General features: G+C 42.7%; 1 protein-coding gene across 1 annotated transcript in view; it reads right to left on the bottom strand.

Moving 5' to 3' along the window:
* The window catches only part of DEPDC5 (DEP domain containing 5, GATOR1 subcomplex subunit), a 59,066-nt gene that overhangs the window by 33,328 nt on the left and 12,813 nt on the right, over nt 1-12,925 (bottom strand). Inside the window, exons 13-23 of the mRNA XM_065418054.1 lie at nt 12,366-12,469; nt 12,003-12,077; nt 11,161-11,295; nt 10,408-10,469; nt 10,236-10,309; nt 8,921-8,990; nt 7,960-7,996; nt 6,871-6,991; nt 5,402-5,622; nt 2,416-2,619; nt 1,619-1,754 (exon numbers count right to left, since the gene is read on the bottom strand). Of these exons, the coding sequence (XP_065274126.1) occupies nt 1,619-1,754; nt 2,416-2,619; nt 5,402-5,622; nt 6,871-6,991; nt 7,960-7,996; nt 8,921-8,990; nt 10,236-10,309; nt 10,408-10,469; nt 11,161-11,295; nt 12,003-12,077; nt 12,366-12,469 (1,239 nt within the window). The remainder of the gene's footprint in view (nt 1-1,618; nt 1,755-2,415; nt 2,620-5,401; nt 5,623-6,870; nt 6,992-7,959; nt 7,997-8,920; nt 8,991-10,235; nt 10,310-10,407; nt 10,470-11,160; nt 11,296-12,002; nt 12,078-12,365; nt 12,470-12,925) is intronic.

Raw genomic sequence — 12,925 nt, 5'->3', positions numbered from 1 at the left:
GGTTAGAGAATTGTAAAAGACACCATTGCTTAAAAGGTGAGACTAAAACTTGTCTGGAAAAGAAAATTGCAAAGAAGAAGAAATAACCAGTGTGACTTCCTGAAAAACTGTTTAAAGATTGGAGAGTGAAACAACACTGTACTGGAAATAAAGAAGGGAGAGGAAACCAAAACAATGAGGGTCAATCACAGCAAGGGCTTGAAGGGAAATGCCAGAGCAGCAAAAAGTAAAAGTTAATGTCAGCCAAGAGATGAAAGGGGAACAACACGGACTTTTACAAAGGGTATGTCTACACGACCCACTGGATCAGCAGGCAGCGATCGATCCAGCGGGGGGGGCGGGGTGTCAATTTATCGCGTCTAGTCTAGATGCGATAAATCGACCCGAGCGCTCTCCCGTCGACTCCTGTACTCCACCGCCGCAAGAGGCGCAGACGGAGTCAAAGGGGGAGTGGCAGCAGTCGACTCATCGCAGTGAAGACACCACGGTAAGTCGATCTAAGTACATCGACTTTAGCTATGTTATTCACGTAGCTGAAGTTGCGTAGCTTAGATCAATTCCCCCTCCCCACAGCACAGACCAGGGCTAAGACATAAGAGAAAGTAATGCTTGAAAGGAAACAGACCCATTAAAGTTAATGACGGAGGAAAGAGATTAAGTTAATGACAATTCTAAAGTGATTAAGTTACTGAACATTAAAAAAAACTTTAATGAAAAAAAGTGAAAAACATTGATACAGGAAATAATAAAGACCTTGTTAATTGAGATGTAGCTAAAAAGCTAGTACGGGAATACCTTGGTGGGAGGAGTGGGGGAGGGTAACTGTGCAGCTCAGCAGATAGTCTAGATCTAGTGATGGGTCTAACTTCCGAAATAACTTAAAAAAAAAAAAAAAAAATCATATACATAGTGACTACTGAATGATTTAGCTCTCTCAGGGGTCAAGATGCAGTGACTATGCTGATACTGCAGGTCTGTGTAAGCTCCCAATACTGTTTGGAGCATTGAATGAGATTTGTAGGTAAACAGAAATCTTTAATTTAAGAACAGCTAGCCATTCTTACAGGCAGTCCAGCTCTTGCATTGCATTTTTCACATTTCCCTATCCTGTCAAACATGGCTTTATTTCTCACCAGGTCTCAGTAGTGGGGGAAAAGAGGGGTAGGGCTGAAATTGCTTAAACAGTACTATAAGGCAAAACCCTTCCCTATGCTCGAAATATACTTCTCTGGAATGGCAAGTTACAGCTTTTGAGATAGGAACCGCTTCCCTGCACCAAGTAGTAAGGCAGTTATTGAAGGCCTGGGGCACCTGCCATGGCCATTTCCTGGATGATCCCAGGAGCGATACACTGGCCTGATTATGGGTCTCAGACATTCAGCAAGAAGTAACCTAAGTATGCATGAACTGCGGGAAAATAAGCCCTATTTCCATGCTTGCTCCTGGGGCCTTATGCCTGACAATAAAAATTGTGGCATATGTACACAGCGCTGATGCTGCATACTACAAAATATGTATGTCCTGAACCTTTATTTTCTTTATCCGATATGTGGCTAGCCTTTTACACACTTTTTTTTAAAAACTCAGATCAATTTCTTTACTTGGGTGATGGCCTTACCTGCCAGTTGCCTCATGGTAGGCTAGCTCCAGCAGCTCAGCAGAGGAGTGCGTCAGATCCCGCTGCCCGTTGCCCTGCATTTCTGCCATGTTCTGACGAGTTTGGTGGTGGATCTGGATTGCTTCTCCTGATGGACCTATCCAATTATATATTTATCAGTCTCACCCAATCTTCTCTTGTTGCGTTAGTTTTCCCCAATTCATCCCCAACTCCTTCTCCACAGCAGAAGCACCACTAATTGATACGGAGGACTACAATGTCCCTTGGAAATTTTGTAAGGCACAGTCCTCTCAATCTGCAGGAGGTATCAAATGAAATACTGAAGATTCTCATTCTAAAATACAGAGACACTTTTTGGAAGGCCTTTTTACAAGACTCAAGGCAAGCTGGGCATAGTTCAGAATTTGAATCTCAAACCTGGAACATAAAAGGTGTGCACTTCCATAATAATTCCCTTATTGAGCTCAGGCACAGCCCCGCCAGAATCTCCTGTCTAGTAAAGGCCACCAGAAATTCCCATCTGCTGCAGACAATAAAAAAGGAGAACTCTGGGCTTCCATATCCTCCATCTTCCATAAACTTGCTCCAAGCACTGAGGACACTAGCAGATGACAACATTCCCAAGAGACAATAGGGCATCAGGTTGAGTCAGTACTTGGCTCAGTCCCCATTGTGCTGCATTCTACCTCAGGAAACCAGAACAGTTCACTCTGCCAGCTTATCTAGAGGGGTGCCCTCCCCATGTTAAAGCTCAAAGCTTTAACAGTTTCAAAAAACATACTATAACAAAGACTCACCCACAGGAAAAGTGTGCATCCAACGCCTCCTATTGGATGTGAGTTTCATGGGCATGCGGGATGGTGCAAAGGGATTTATTAATGCCCGCTGTGGCGTATACCCTCCAGGACGAATGTGCAGCATGGATTCTGCACTGCCTACATGAAACCTCCCTGGTGCACTGGAGTCTCGCTGCTGTGACTCTAGCATATTCTCAAGGACATCTGCGAAACACAATTTTCAGTTAACATAAAACCAAACAAGAGCCACACTTAGTGCACTACTTAGTAAAATAAGGGCCACTAGGACAAGTGGGGATGTGCAGAGGGAGGCTGAAGGAGGCAGATGGTACTAATCCAGAAATTACACTATAAATGGGAGTCCAGACAACACAGAACCAGGATTTTCTGCATTTAAAAGCATTACAGTAGGAAAGCCAGAGAGGAAGCAATTTCTAAACAAGCCATGAAGAACGGTTATTTCTTCCTATTTTTCAATAATAAACAGGGGGTTCTCACCCAGAACGCTAGACATTCCTGACAAGTTATAACAAAATATTGATGATGAAGCAGAAATTTAAAGAGAGCAACTGCAGCGAAATTATAGGAGATTGGGCAAAGGGGAGATCTAAGGAAGTAAAGTACTCAATTTTTTTAAAAAATGGGCAGTTTCAACCATTGAAAGAAGTGGTAGGAATCATTAAACTACAGCATGCTTTCACCACAGGATACAAGATCTTGGTGAGCTCGTTTAAGTCACTACTATCTGATGCACGGCACAAAAGCATCTATTTAGAATTAAGTGTAAATGAAGGAAAGAAATGAAGGAAGTGGTGAGGATTGGAGAACGCAGAAGAAGTGTCTTAGACAAAGGCATACAGGGCATCTAAGGGAAAGTTAGTGAAGAAGTTAAGAATACAAAAAGGTCCAGACCATGCACGAGGAAACTCAAGGCAATAAAAATGTGGAGTGCAGAAGAAACTGCAAACAACAAGGAAAGAGGATATTTAATAAGGAAACAGAGTTCCCAAAAGCAGTAAAACGAAAGATCCAATTAAAGAAGAAAACAGGTGTGGCAGAAATAGAAATGGAAGAGCTAATAGAATACATCCTGGGCACAGTTATAGCAAAAAATGAGAAGGGGGAAGAAGAGGCTTAAGACCCTACCCATATGGGGCAGACGCTCCTGTATCAGGTTTAGTGAGGCAAGAGGGATAGTTTCCAGGTTACAGAAGATGACATACACAGATATCCATCAGTAGGAGCAGATGGGCTCTATTGCAGAACTCTTAAGAACCCAATAATAGCTAGCTAGCTTATATAACACTTTTCATCCATAGATGAAGTACATTACAAAAGGTAAGTATCAATTATCCCCAGTTTACAGTGGGAAACAGACTCAGAGGGGAAGGGACTTGCCTAAGGTCACACAGTTGGTCAGTGGTAGAAATGAGAATAGAATCCAAGTCTTTGACCCCCTCCCTCAGATATTGCTTTACTTTTAAGGAAACTATCTGAAATACCAGCATCTATCTTTATATATTGCTTGATATAGGGAAAGTACTGGAGAACTTAAGCAGCAAAAGCAGTAGTAAGTTTTGAATAGGACAGTAGGCAGTTACAGGCCAGCGTGTCCAACTCCTATCACAGGGCAGATACTGGTGTCAGATGAGATGGCAAGACCTCAGTGAAAAGGAAAGCATAAGCAGCCTTCATTAAGAGCAGATTGAGTTTAAAAAAAAAAAATCTGACTGATTTCTTCTAAAGAGCTTCAAAGTACTGGTGAAGGGTGGACAGAGAGTGCAATTTACCTAGATTTCAGCAGGGCTTAGGAGAAGGCACCACATGCTGTCAGAGGACGAAATTGATAAAAAGGGCAGACACCAGTGAACATAGCAAAATGGCTCTGTTAGCTGGCAGGAGGAAGGATCCAGAAAGTTATAGTTAATGACAGTAAATCTTCATGGAGAGGAGTTATAAAGGGGGTCCCGCAGGACCCACTGTTGAGAGCAATTGTATTATACAGATTCATAAGTGGCTTGGAAAATGAAACATTAGCTGCACATATCCATATCACAGATGATCCAAAGGTAGGAGGGGACACAGGAGAATATAGATCTCTTAAAGGAAGATGTTAACAGGGAAGGGAAATGGGCAGATCAGTGTCAATGCCTATATAGGAAAAAGAAGGAGGAGTACTTGTGGCACCTTAGAAACTAACACATTTATTTGAGCATAAGCTTTCGTGGGCTACAGCCCACTTCATTGGATGCATGCAGTGGAAAATACAGTAGGAAGATATATATATATACATATATACACACACACACACACACAGAGAACATGAAAAAAGTAAAGTAAAGTAAAACCTATTTCCCCATGCTAATTTCCCCCCCCTATTGTTACTCACACCTTCTTGTCAACTGTTGGAAATGGGCCATCCTGATCATCACTACAAACGTGTTTTTTTTCCCCTCCTGCTGATAATAGCTCACCTTAATTGATTACTCTCGTTACAGTTGGTATGGCAACACCCATTTTTTCATGTTCTCCTTGTGTGTGTGTGTGTGTGTGTGTGTGTGTGTATATATATATATATATATATACCTACTGTATTTTCCACTGCATGCATCCAATGAAGTGGGTTTTAGCCCACGAAAGCTTATGCTCAAATAAATTTGTTAGTCTCTAAGATGCCACAAGTACTCCTGTTCTTTTTGCTGATACAGACTAACGTGGCTACCACTCTGAAACCTGCCTATATAGGGTGAGCCAATAAGAACACAAAAGGGAACTGGACGAGTATAAAGAGAGAGACAGCACTGAACTCAGAGCGCAGAGGTGTGCATTGTGGATAAACACATTTTCAAAGCTGTAACATGAATGCTGAAGTGAAAATTGCCCCCTCTGTGCTGCTTTGGAAGTGACTGACTTGAACTCAGGACCTCTCTCTTCCTACCCCACAACCAAAGGGACTTCCCTATCTCCATTCGTGCCTCAGTCTGACCTCGGGTGCTGGTGTAGCCCAAGGAGCTGCTGACTTCATACTGGTGCAAATGAGGCCTTGGGATCATCAAGATGTTGGAGATCTTCCCCAGGGAGCTGTCATCGGAAGCTTGGCTCCTCACCTCCTCTGGGAGCAGGGTGCGGCTCTGCACGGAAGGGCTGGACGAGACATCATAAGAGCTAGAGCTCTTCCTGGTGCGGCTCTCTCTCTCCCTCGCAGACCTACTGAAGGATACATAGGTTCAATAGCACTGAAGTGAAATCCCACTTCCTGGGCAAATCAAGAGGATCCAACAGCTTCCCACTTATCCAGGAACCTGTAGACTGATAGCTGAATCCAAGCATAGTGGTAAAGGGTTAGTGTCACCATCTTTGAATATATGAGTGCAATGGCACATTTGCCTTCCCTAGCTAGCATATTAAATAGTTATCCAACAACATAGGATACTGAACACTAGAAATCTCCTAGCTAGGCAGCAGTGCTCCAAAGGGAGCCTGCTCAGCACCTCCCACAATTCTGCAGCCATCCAGCCAGCCATGGCATTGATGGGATTTGGAAGGAACCAGGCCCTACACAGCTAGAAAACCAGACTGGCCAGGGCGTTCTAGAGCTCCCTTAAAATTAAATTAAAGGTCTTTAAAAGGTACTGGCATCTTTCCAAGCTGAGCTCTATCAGCTCAGTACATGAGTGAATGAATCCACGTATGCAGATGTTTGTGTACAAAGCTCCCCTAGACCAATACAATGCCTCCCATGCCCTGAAGGAAAGATATAACTGATGACACTCTGAAGCAGCCCCATTAGGCCCATCTTTATGAAACTGCACCAGGAACTTAGGGAGATTGAATGTAATTAGTCAAAAAAAGCATCTGGCCAGGACATCAGGATGAACACCCTACTCAGGAGGAATGCCACAGAAATTTTCAGTGACCCCATGGTCATGAGCTCTATTTCAATTCACATCCAGAAATTAACCTTTCAGTTGTTAAGGAATTCTACAACCCCTACCCACCCTGTTTAGTGTCATCTCAGAGGACAGAGCACCAATCTCTGAATGACCATTTCCACTTCCAGCAGTTCCGATGTGTTCCTCAAAAGTCATCCAAGTATGAAACCAGCCTAACCATGTTTAGCTTGCAAAATCTGACAGGAGCACAGGAAAAAGAGAGATGGCTACAATAATTTTTCTGTTTGAACAAGCAAAATTTAAATTGGATGGAAATATATTGATAGTTATTCCTTTTACTTGCTCCCATAGCATCAGTATGGCTTCACAGTAGCATGGTGGGAAGGCCGCCAGCAGAAAGCTCACTGATACCAGCTGAAAATATTAGTTCTAAACATTATTCTCAGACCAAGCTCTTGGTGTTCAGCCTTCCCCATCTTTCCCAAGAGCATTTTATATATGTCAGCAAATGCACTGAAGTGGTGAAGCTGAACCAGAATCAGTTTGCTTAAAAGCTTCCTACCTGAAAGTGGTACAGCGCTGGGCTCGGGATGGGCCAGGCAGTCTGAACACTTGGGCATCATATCCATCATAATCAACTTGAATGGGAAGGGCATTCTCAGCATCTTTAGGAGCCCCTAATGCTGGAACACAGAACATTTAATACTGGAGTCTCATTTATAATTACTGTTCAAAATCTGAGATTGCTGGACAAATTAGAAGCAGCCAGCTATCACTTCAGAGACAAGGAATTGTCCGCAAATACACCTCTACCTTGATATAATGCTGTCCTTGGGAGCCAAAAAATCTTACCGCATTATAGGTGAAACCGTGTTATACTGAACTTGCTTTGATCCACTGGAGTGCGCAGCCCCGCCCCTCCGGAGCACTGCTTTACCACGTTATATCCAAATTCGTGTTATATCGGGTGGCGTTATATCGAGGTAGTGGTGTATATGGTAAGGAACTGCATAGAAGAGTGTCATTTATAGAACAACTGAAACAGATCCATTAGCTCAACTGGGAAAGCAATCACCTGGGAATCAGCGATTTAGACCCACTATTAATTCCTCCCTTACATTCAGTCATTCGCTGACAAGTCTTCCTATTTGTATGAGGTGTTGTGACCACCTCCAATCAGGATGTGCAGGTTTGCAGAAATGACCTCATGTGTAAGGACAAAATAACTCCCCCTTCTGTTCACACACACATTCCTGAAAAAAGGTGGTATTGCAGTATGAAAAGCCAGAGATTATTTAATTCTGTATACAAGGCATTTCTAGCACCTCAAGCACGGCAGTCAAGGCCCATCCTTCCCTCGAGCCACACTGCTAGAGGGCCAAGGCCTATACATCAACTTGACACCATCTCCTCTAGCCATTGACAAGCAGTCAGGGCTAAGAACCTACCCCATTGATCACATGCCAGGAAGTCAGCTTAGATACCTATACCAGCACCCCAGGACACATGCGTCTTGTTTTGCTGCCTTTTGCCGCAATTATCCCCTTTTCAATCCCATCAATAGTGGTTTCATTGCAGTTTACTTGCCTTGCTAGAGCCATTTATTGTTTTTTTTAAATCAACTGGGTCATTCCAGTACTGAATTACTCACAGGGGTCTCGACCGTTTTTCACTTTCTCTGTCAGCAACTGGAGGAGCAGACACAGGAAATGTGATAAAGAAAATAAAACAGGTCAGCATGTTCTAAGGAAATTTGACCCCACAGTGACTGAGGGTCAGACTTAACACTTGGTATCAGACTACAGGGTTTATTCTGCTGACCCAGATAAGGCAGCCAGACCATCTCAGTGATGCAGAAATTTGACACCCAGTCACAACCCCCCGAGACATTTTTCTCCTCCTCCCCAGTGTCCCTTCTCCCTCAAATTTTCCCATGATAGACAGAGGCTTTCCAATATCCCATATTAGCTAGAACAATTCACTTTTAAATACCATGAGCTTCCCTTCACCCCATACTGGGAAGCGCAAGTCTTCAAACTAGCCCCACGTTCATAATCCCTATCATACCAAGGGTACATACTGCAAAGTAAGGTGTAACCAGTGTGGTACTGGCATGGGTAACAGTAGAAATGAGGATATTGCAACATGGGCTTCCATACTGGCTAGCTGGTCAAGTACAAGCCTGCTGGATACTCTGACTACATGCTTGGGTTGCTGGCCTGTGCTGGGTTTCATGACGCCACATCTACACTGCTATTGTTACCTGCACTAGCTAGATTAGAGCTGGCATGAGTATGCGTACACCATGCTATTATTACACATTAATTTCCAGTGCAGATGTACCCCAAGAATCACAGCTTTGAATTCTGTCACTAGCACAGAATCCAGTTTGTCACCACTGACAGAGCTAGAAGAGGGCTCTGAAGCCTGGCACCAAAAAGAATTACAAGTATTTTTGAATGATAAGGCGGCAGGGGTTCCTTTAGGTCACAATTGAATTAATATGGACTAGGGGCCATGTGGAAAAGACAAGGACTGAACACCATGCCTCAGCTAAGGAGACACCAGTTTGTCCAGATGACAGGAAGAAGAGATCCCAGCGACCAGCCTACCTTCCTTCCTGCCAGTTTAATCCGTGGGGTGAAGCTGTTACATAGGAGCTGGCTTTTGGATGTGTAGAAACTGGAAAGGAAAAACAAAAGCTTGTTTAGTTAACTTTTAGGAAATGAGCATTTTAAATAAAAGTGTTGAGTTTGGGTTATTTTCCTGCCTGTACAGACTGGGGAAAAGGGAAGAATTTTGAGCCAGGCTCTTTCTGGAAAAGAGATGAAGTAGACATCAGGAAAGATTTGGATAGATGGTTACAAAGGCACTTTAGTTCAAGAAAAACTGGAATCTATAAAGCCCCACCCTTAGACTCTCAAATGCAACTTAACTCACAGTTCACCTCAATAATTTAACAATTGAACTCTCTCATTCCCTTCCTCTTTCTCCAGAAAATTGTTCACTTCCATTAACTTCTGCAAGATATGATGCTATGTGCCATTGGTGACTCTCTCCCTAATCTACCTGCCCCTAATGATCGCGCCATAATTGTTTATAAGCTACTCCCCCCCCAAGCTTCTCCCATTTGAATTTGCAACCAGTCAACTATTTGCGATGAGTATCTTGCAGTAAGAAAAGATTCAGATGAGACGTCCTAGAGCACTCTTTCATATAAGGCAAAGAGCTATCAGAAGATCAATCTACTTGGAAGGACAGAATATGACAGAATCTGTGTAAGTGGTTACTGGTCAAGACACCCAGGCATACAGAGACATGAAGAGGAAACTTACCTATGCTAGCAGCAGCTATATGGATATTGTTGAATGTGTGCACGTGTGTGTATGTGTGGTGGGGGGGTAATTCAACCTCTGGTCCAGCCTCTTATGAAAACAGAGAATACTGTCAGAGTACTTAACAAAAAGATACTTGAAATAATGGAATATAACCATACCATGGCTTGGTGGTTGAGAGCATCACACTACAGCCCTCAGTATTTCACTAGGATCATATACCTGCTCCAATCTTTACCCACATCAGACCCATTTTCCTTACCCATAATAGCTTATTCAGGATTTACTGAAGTGATCTGACCAGTCCATTCTGATTTGCTTAACTTCCTGCATTTGCCTAAGCAAACTTCAAAGACAGAAATGGGTCTGCTGGACATGGAACCTCAGCAAGACTCCTTCCTTTACAAGTTGCTCTATAACCTTCGAAATTTTGTATGTATACACTTTGCTCTACTTGTGCTTTGCATGCATAGCAGGAGAAACTAACAACATGGAATGAAATGAAGAATTCAGCAGGTCAGTGGAGAAGAACATGCAGCATGAAGGCTCAGCACTAGCTGATATTTACCTATCACCCCAACAACACACCTACCTATGATTTATCCAATGTGGAATATTGTAGTCATCTCCTAAGCGAGAATCTCCGGGACCACTGCGATTGTGCAGCTAAGAGAAGAGAGTTCACAGATGCAATAATTACTGAGAGTTTTGGCCAACTAGTCTCATAATAAGCAGCACTTTCAGGGGATCCAAGATTCTGTTACCTTGAAGAGTGGAACAGCATGCAGTGGTTGCTCCCCCATGCATACTAAATCTACACCAATCCCTGAAAACAAAGAAACGAAGGGGTTAAGCCACATACGATCCAGAACTGTTGCTGCTGGCCTAATCCAAACAGGTCATAAATCTGAGTTAAAGTTACATAAATCTGCTGCATTTGAACCAAATTTTTAAATCTGATTACAATAAACTGCTAATGATCCCATACTTTCTTCGCATTAACTACCATGAAGCAGAATCAGCCTTCTTTATAAGCAGGCTGCTCTTTCTAGTCTAATATTTAACACAATGCATTTGCTTCCATGACAGTGATCTGCAATGCCAAAAATGATGGAGAGCATAGGTGCGCCCAGATGTTGTTATTGCTGTGGTTTACCCATACAGAGTGCAGGAAGGGAGATAGGAAAAAAGTTTCCCCATGACTAATGCATATCAGATAAAATTGTCTTTCAGAGGAAAGTTCCTCATGGCCTGATTTTAAGAAGTGCTGAGCACTCACAAATCCCAGTGAAACTAACTGGAGCTGCAAGCGTGCAGCACCTCTAAAAATCAGCCTATTATTGCACTTAATTTGGAAATAAGTCTTCCAGCTATAAACTGTCTTCGAGATGGATACAGGACCTTGCGATGGTGACTTTTGGAGAGCTAAGGGAAGCAATGGACCTGGATGAAATTAAGGTTGTTTGCATACACAGAGGTTGTAAAACATTGCCAGTTAGTTATGAAAACTATTTTACCATTATCTATCATGCGCTGTTTGGTCAGGATCATGAGGAGACGGTCCACTTCAAACACACCCACCCCAGGTGTGATAACCACAGACATCTGTCCAGTCCGGTCAAAGTTGCGGTTTATGTAATGCTTGTCAAACACTATGAGATAAATTAGAATCAAGGAACAGACATATTTTAAAATAAAATTATGTTAAAGATTTCATGAGTGCTCAAGAAATAACTCACTACTGATGGTGCTAGGAAGCAACCTTCCCCAAACACGAGTACAGCCAGTTAGTGGCTACAAGGCCATGACCAAAAATGTTTCCCCCCTGATTTTGAAAGACATGGTGGATTGGCAGTAGAGGTAGGAAGAAGGGCAAAAGATGATGGGTGTAGGCATGCATATACATGGGTGCCTGTCCTGTCTGCTAGAGTTTGCTTTATTGCCACTTAGACAAGATGTCAAACACAGGGAGCAACTGGATCAAATAGTATGATATGCCTCTCTACAAAAAAATAAAGCCACTACATTATGGTGACTGGAGGACTCTGATGTCTAGAAGCCACACCGATACACATTAGACAAAGGAAAATAAAATATTTAATGCAGACAAAGCTTTGCAGTTGGTTCCAAGAAGCTAAACTGCCCAACTTCAGATCTTTCATCTTGAATACCAGTTCTCACTGAAATAGATACAGACTAGTTACTGTTGAATGAAAGACGTGACACCTTAAATAGTCTTCCCCTCCTTGCTTTCACAGGTTAGTGCTAGGCAAGCAGCACTCCACAGAAATCTATTGGCTGTAGCTTTCTGTGGTCCCTCCTCTCTATACTCTGCACAAGTTTATTCTTCACTACTCACCATTGAATGAAAGATTTATGGCCTCCAGGTAGTTCCCTTGTGCTGAGGTAGAATTATACCCTGGGGGGAAGCCATCTGAACAAGAAATTGAAAGAAATAATTTCATTTTTAATAGATGCAGACAAATGGACATTTCCTACACTTTAGAGTTATTCCCACACCTCTCCCTTATACAGAGTCAGAACTTGTGCTTCCCAGGCCATCTCAGACACAGCCACAAGAAAATGGAGGCAGCAAGAATGTCATTTGTGCCATAAGCATTGGAACAGGCAACCTCAGTGTAGAGTGTTGCTAGACCCAGAGCTAGAAGCTTTGCAGCTAAGTTTCATTTAAAAAAACAAAAAACAAAAATGATCTCCCTACCTGCCTGTTCCAATCGCACCAGCACCGGGTACTGAATAAAAAGTTTTTTAATGGTCACAAGCAATGACGTCCACTCTTCTCGTCTCTCATTCTGTACTACAACCCTAAAAGGAACACAACTTTTGAGGACCATAGAAGGAAGGAGAGCATGAGGCTTCTCAGAGGAAGTTTTAAGAGGGAGAGAAGGATGCACAAGTTACAGCTTGAGGAAATGAATGATAAAGAGGAGAGCGAATACTTCTACAACTTGGTCTCCCAGGTGAGATAGCTACCAGACATCCATCTTATTATGTGTATTAGTATCCATAATGTGCTAGGTGCTGTACAAACATCAAAGCAGGCAAGGTCCCTGCCCTGAAGACCTTACAATCTGTGGCTTATACAAGATCTTACATTATAGCCTACATGTAAGACAGAAATATAGTAACATGTTCTATGTTTAATATGGAAAAGCATCATTTCGTTTTAAAGGAGGAACTGGCATTCCAAGCTAGACGAACTTTACCAGCTGGCGAAAGCTTCAATAACCATATCCTGATCAGCAGACACAGGACTCAAAT

Source organism: Emys orbicularis, chromosome 16 (genome assembly GCF_028017835.1).
Source record: "Emys orbicularis isolate rEmyOrb1 chromosome 16, rEmyOrb1.hap1, whole genome shotgun sequence".
NCBI classification, from domain to species: Eukaryota; Metazoa; Chordata; order Testudines; family Emydidae; genus Emys; species Emys orbicularis.
Note: the sequence above shows the minus strand (reverse complement) of the source record. Positions and strands in the feature narration are given on the sequence as shown.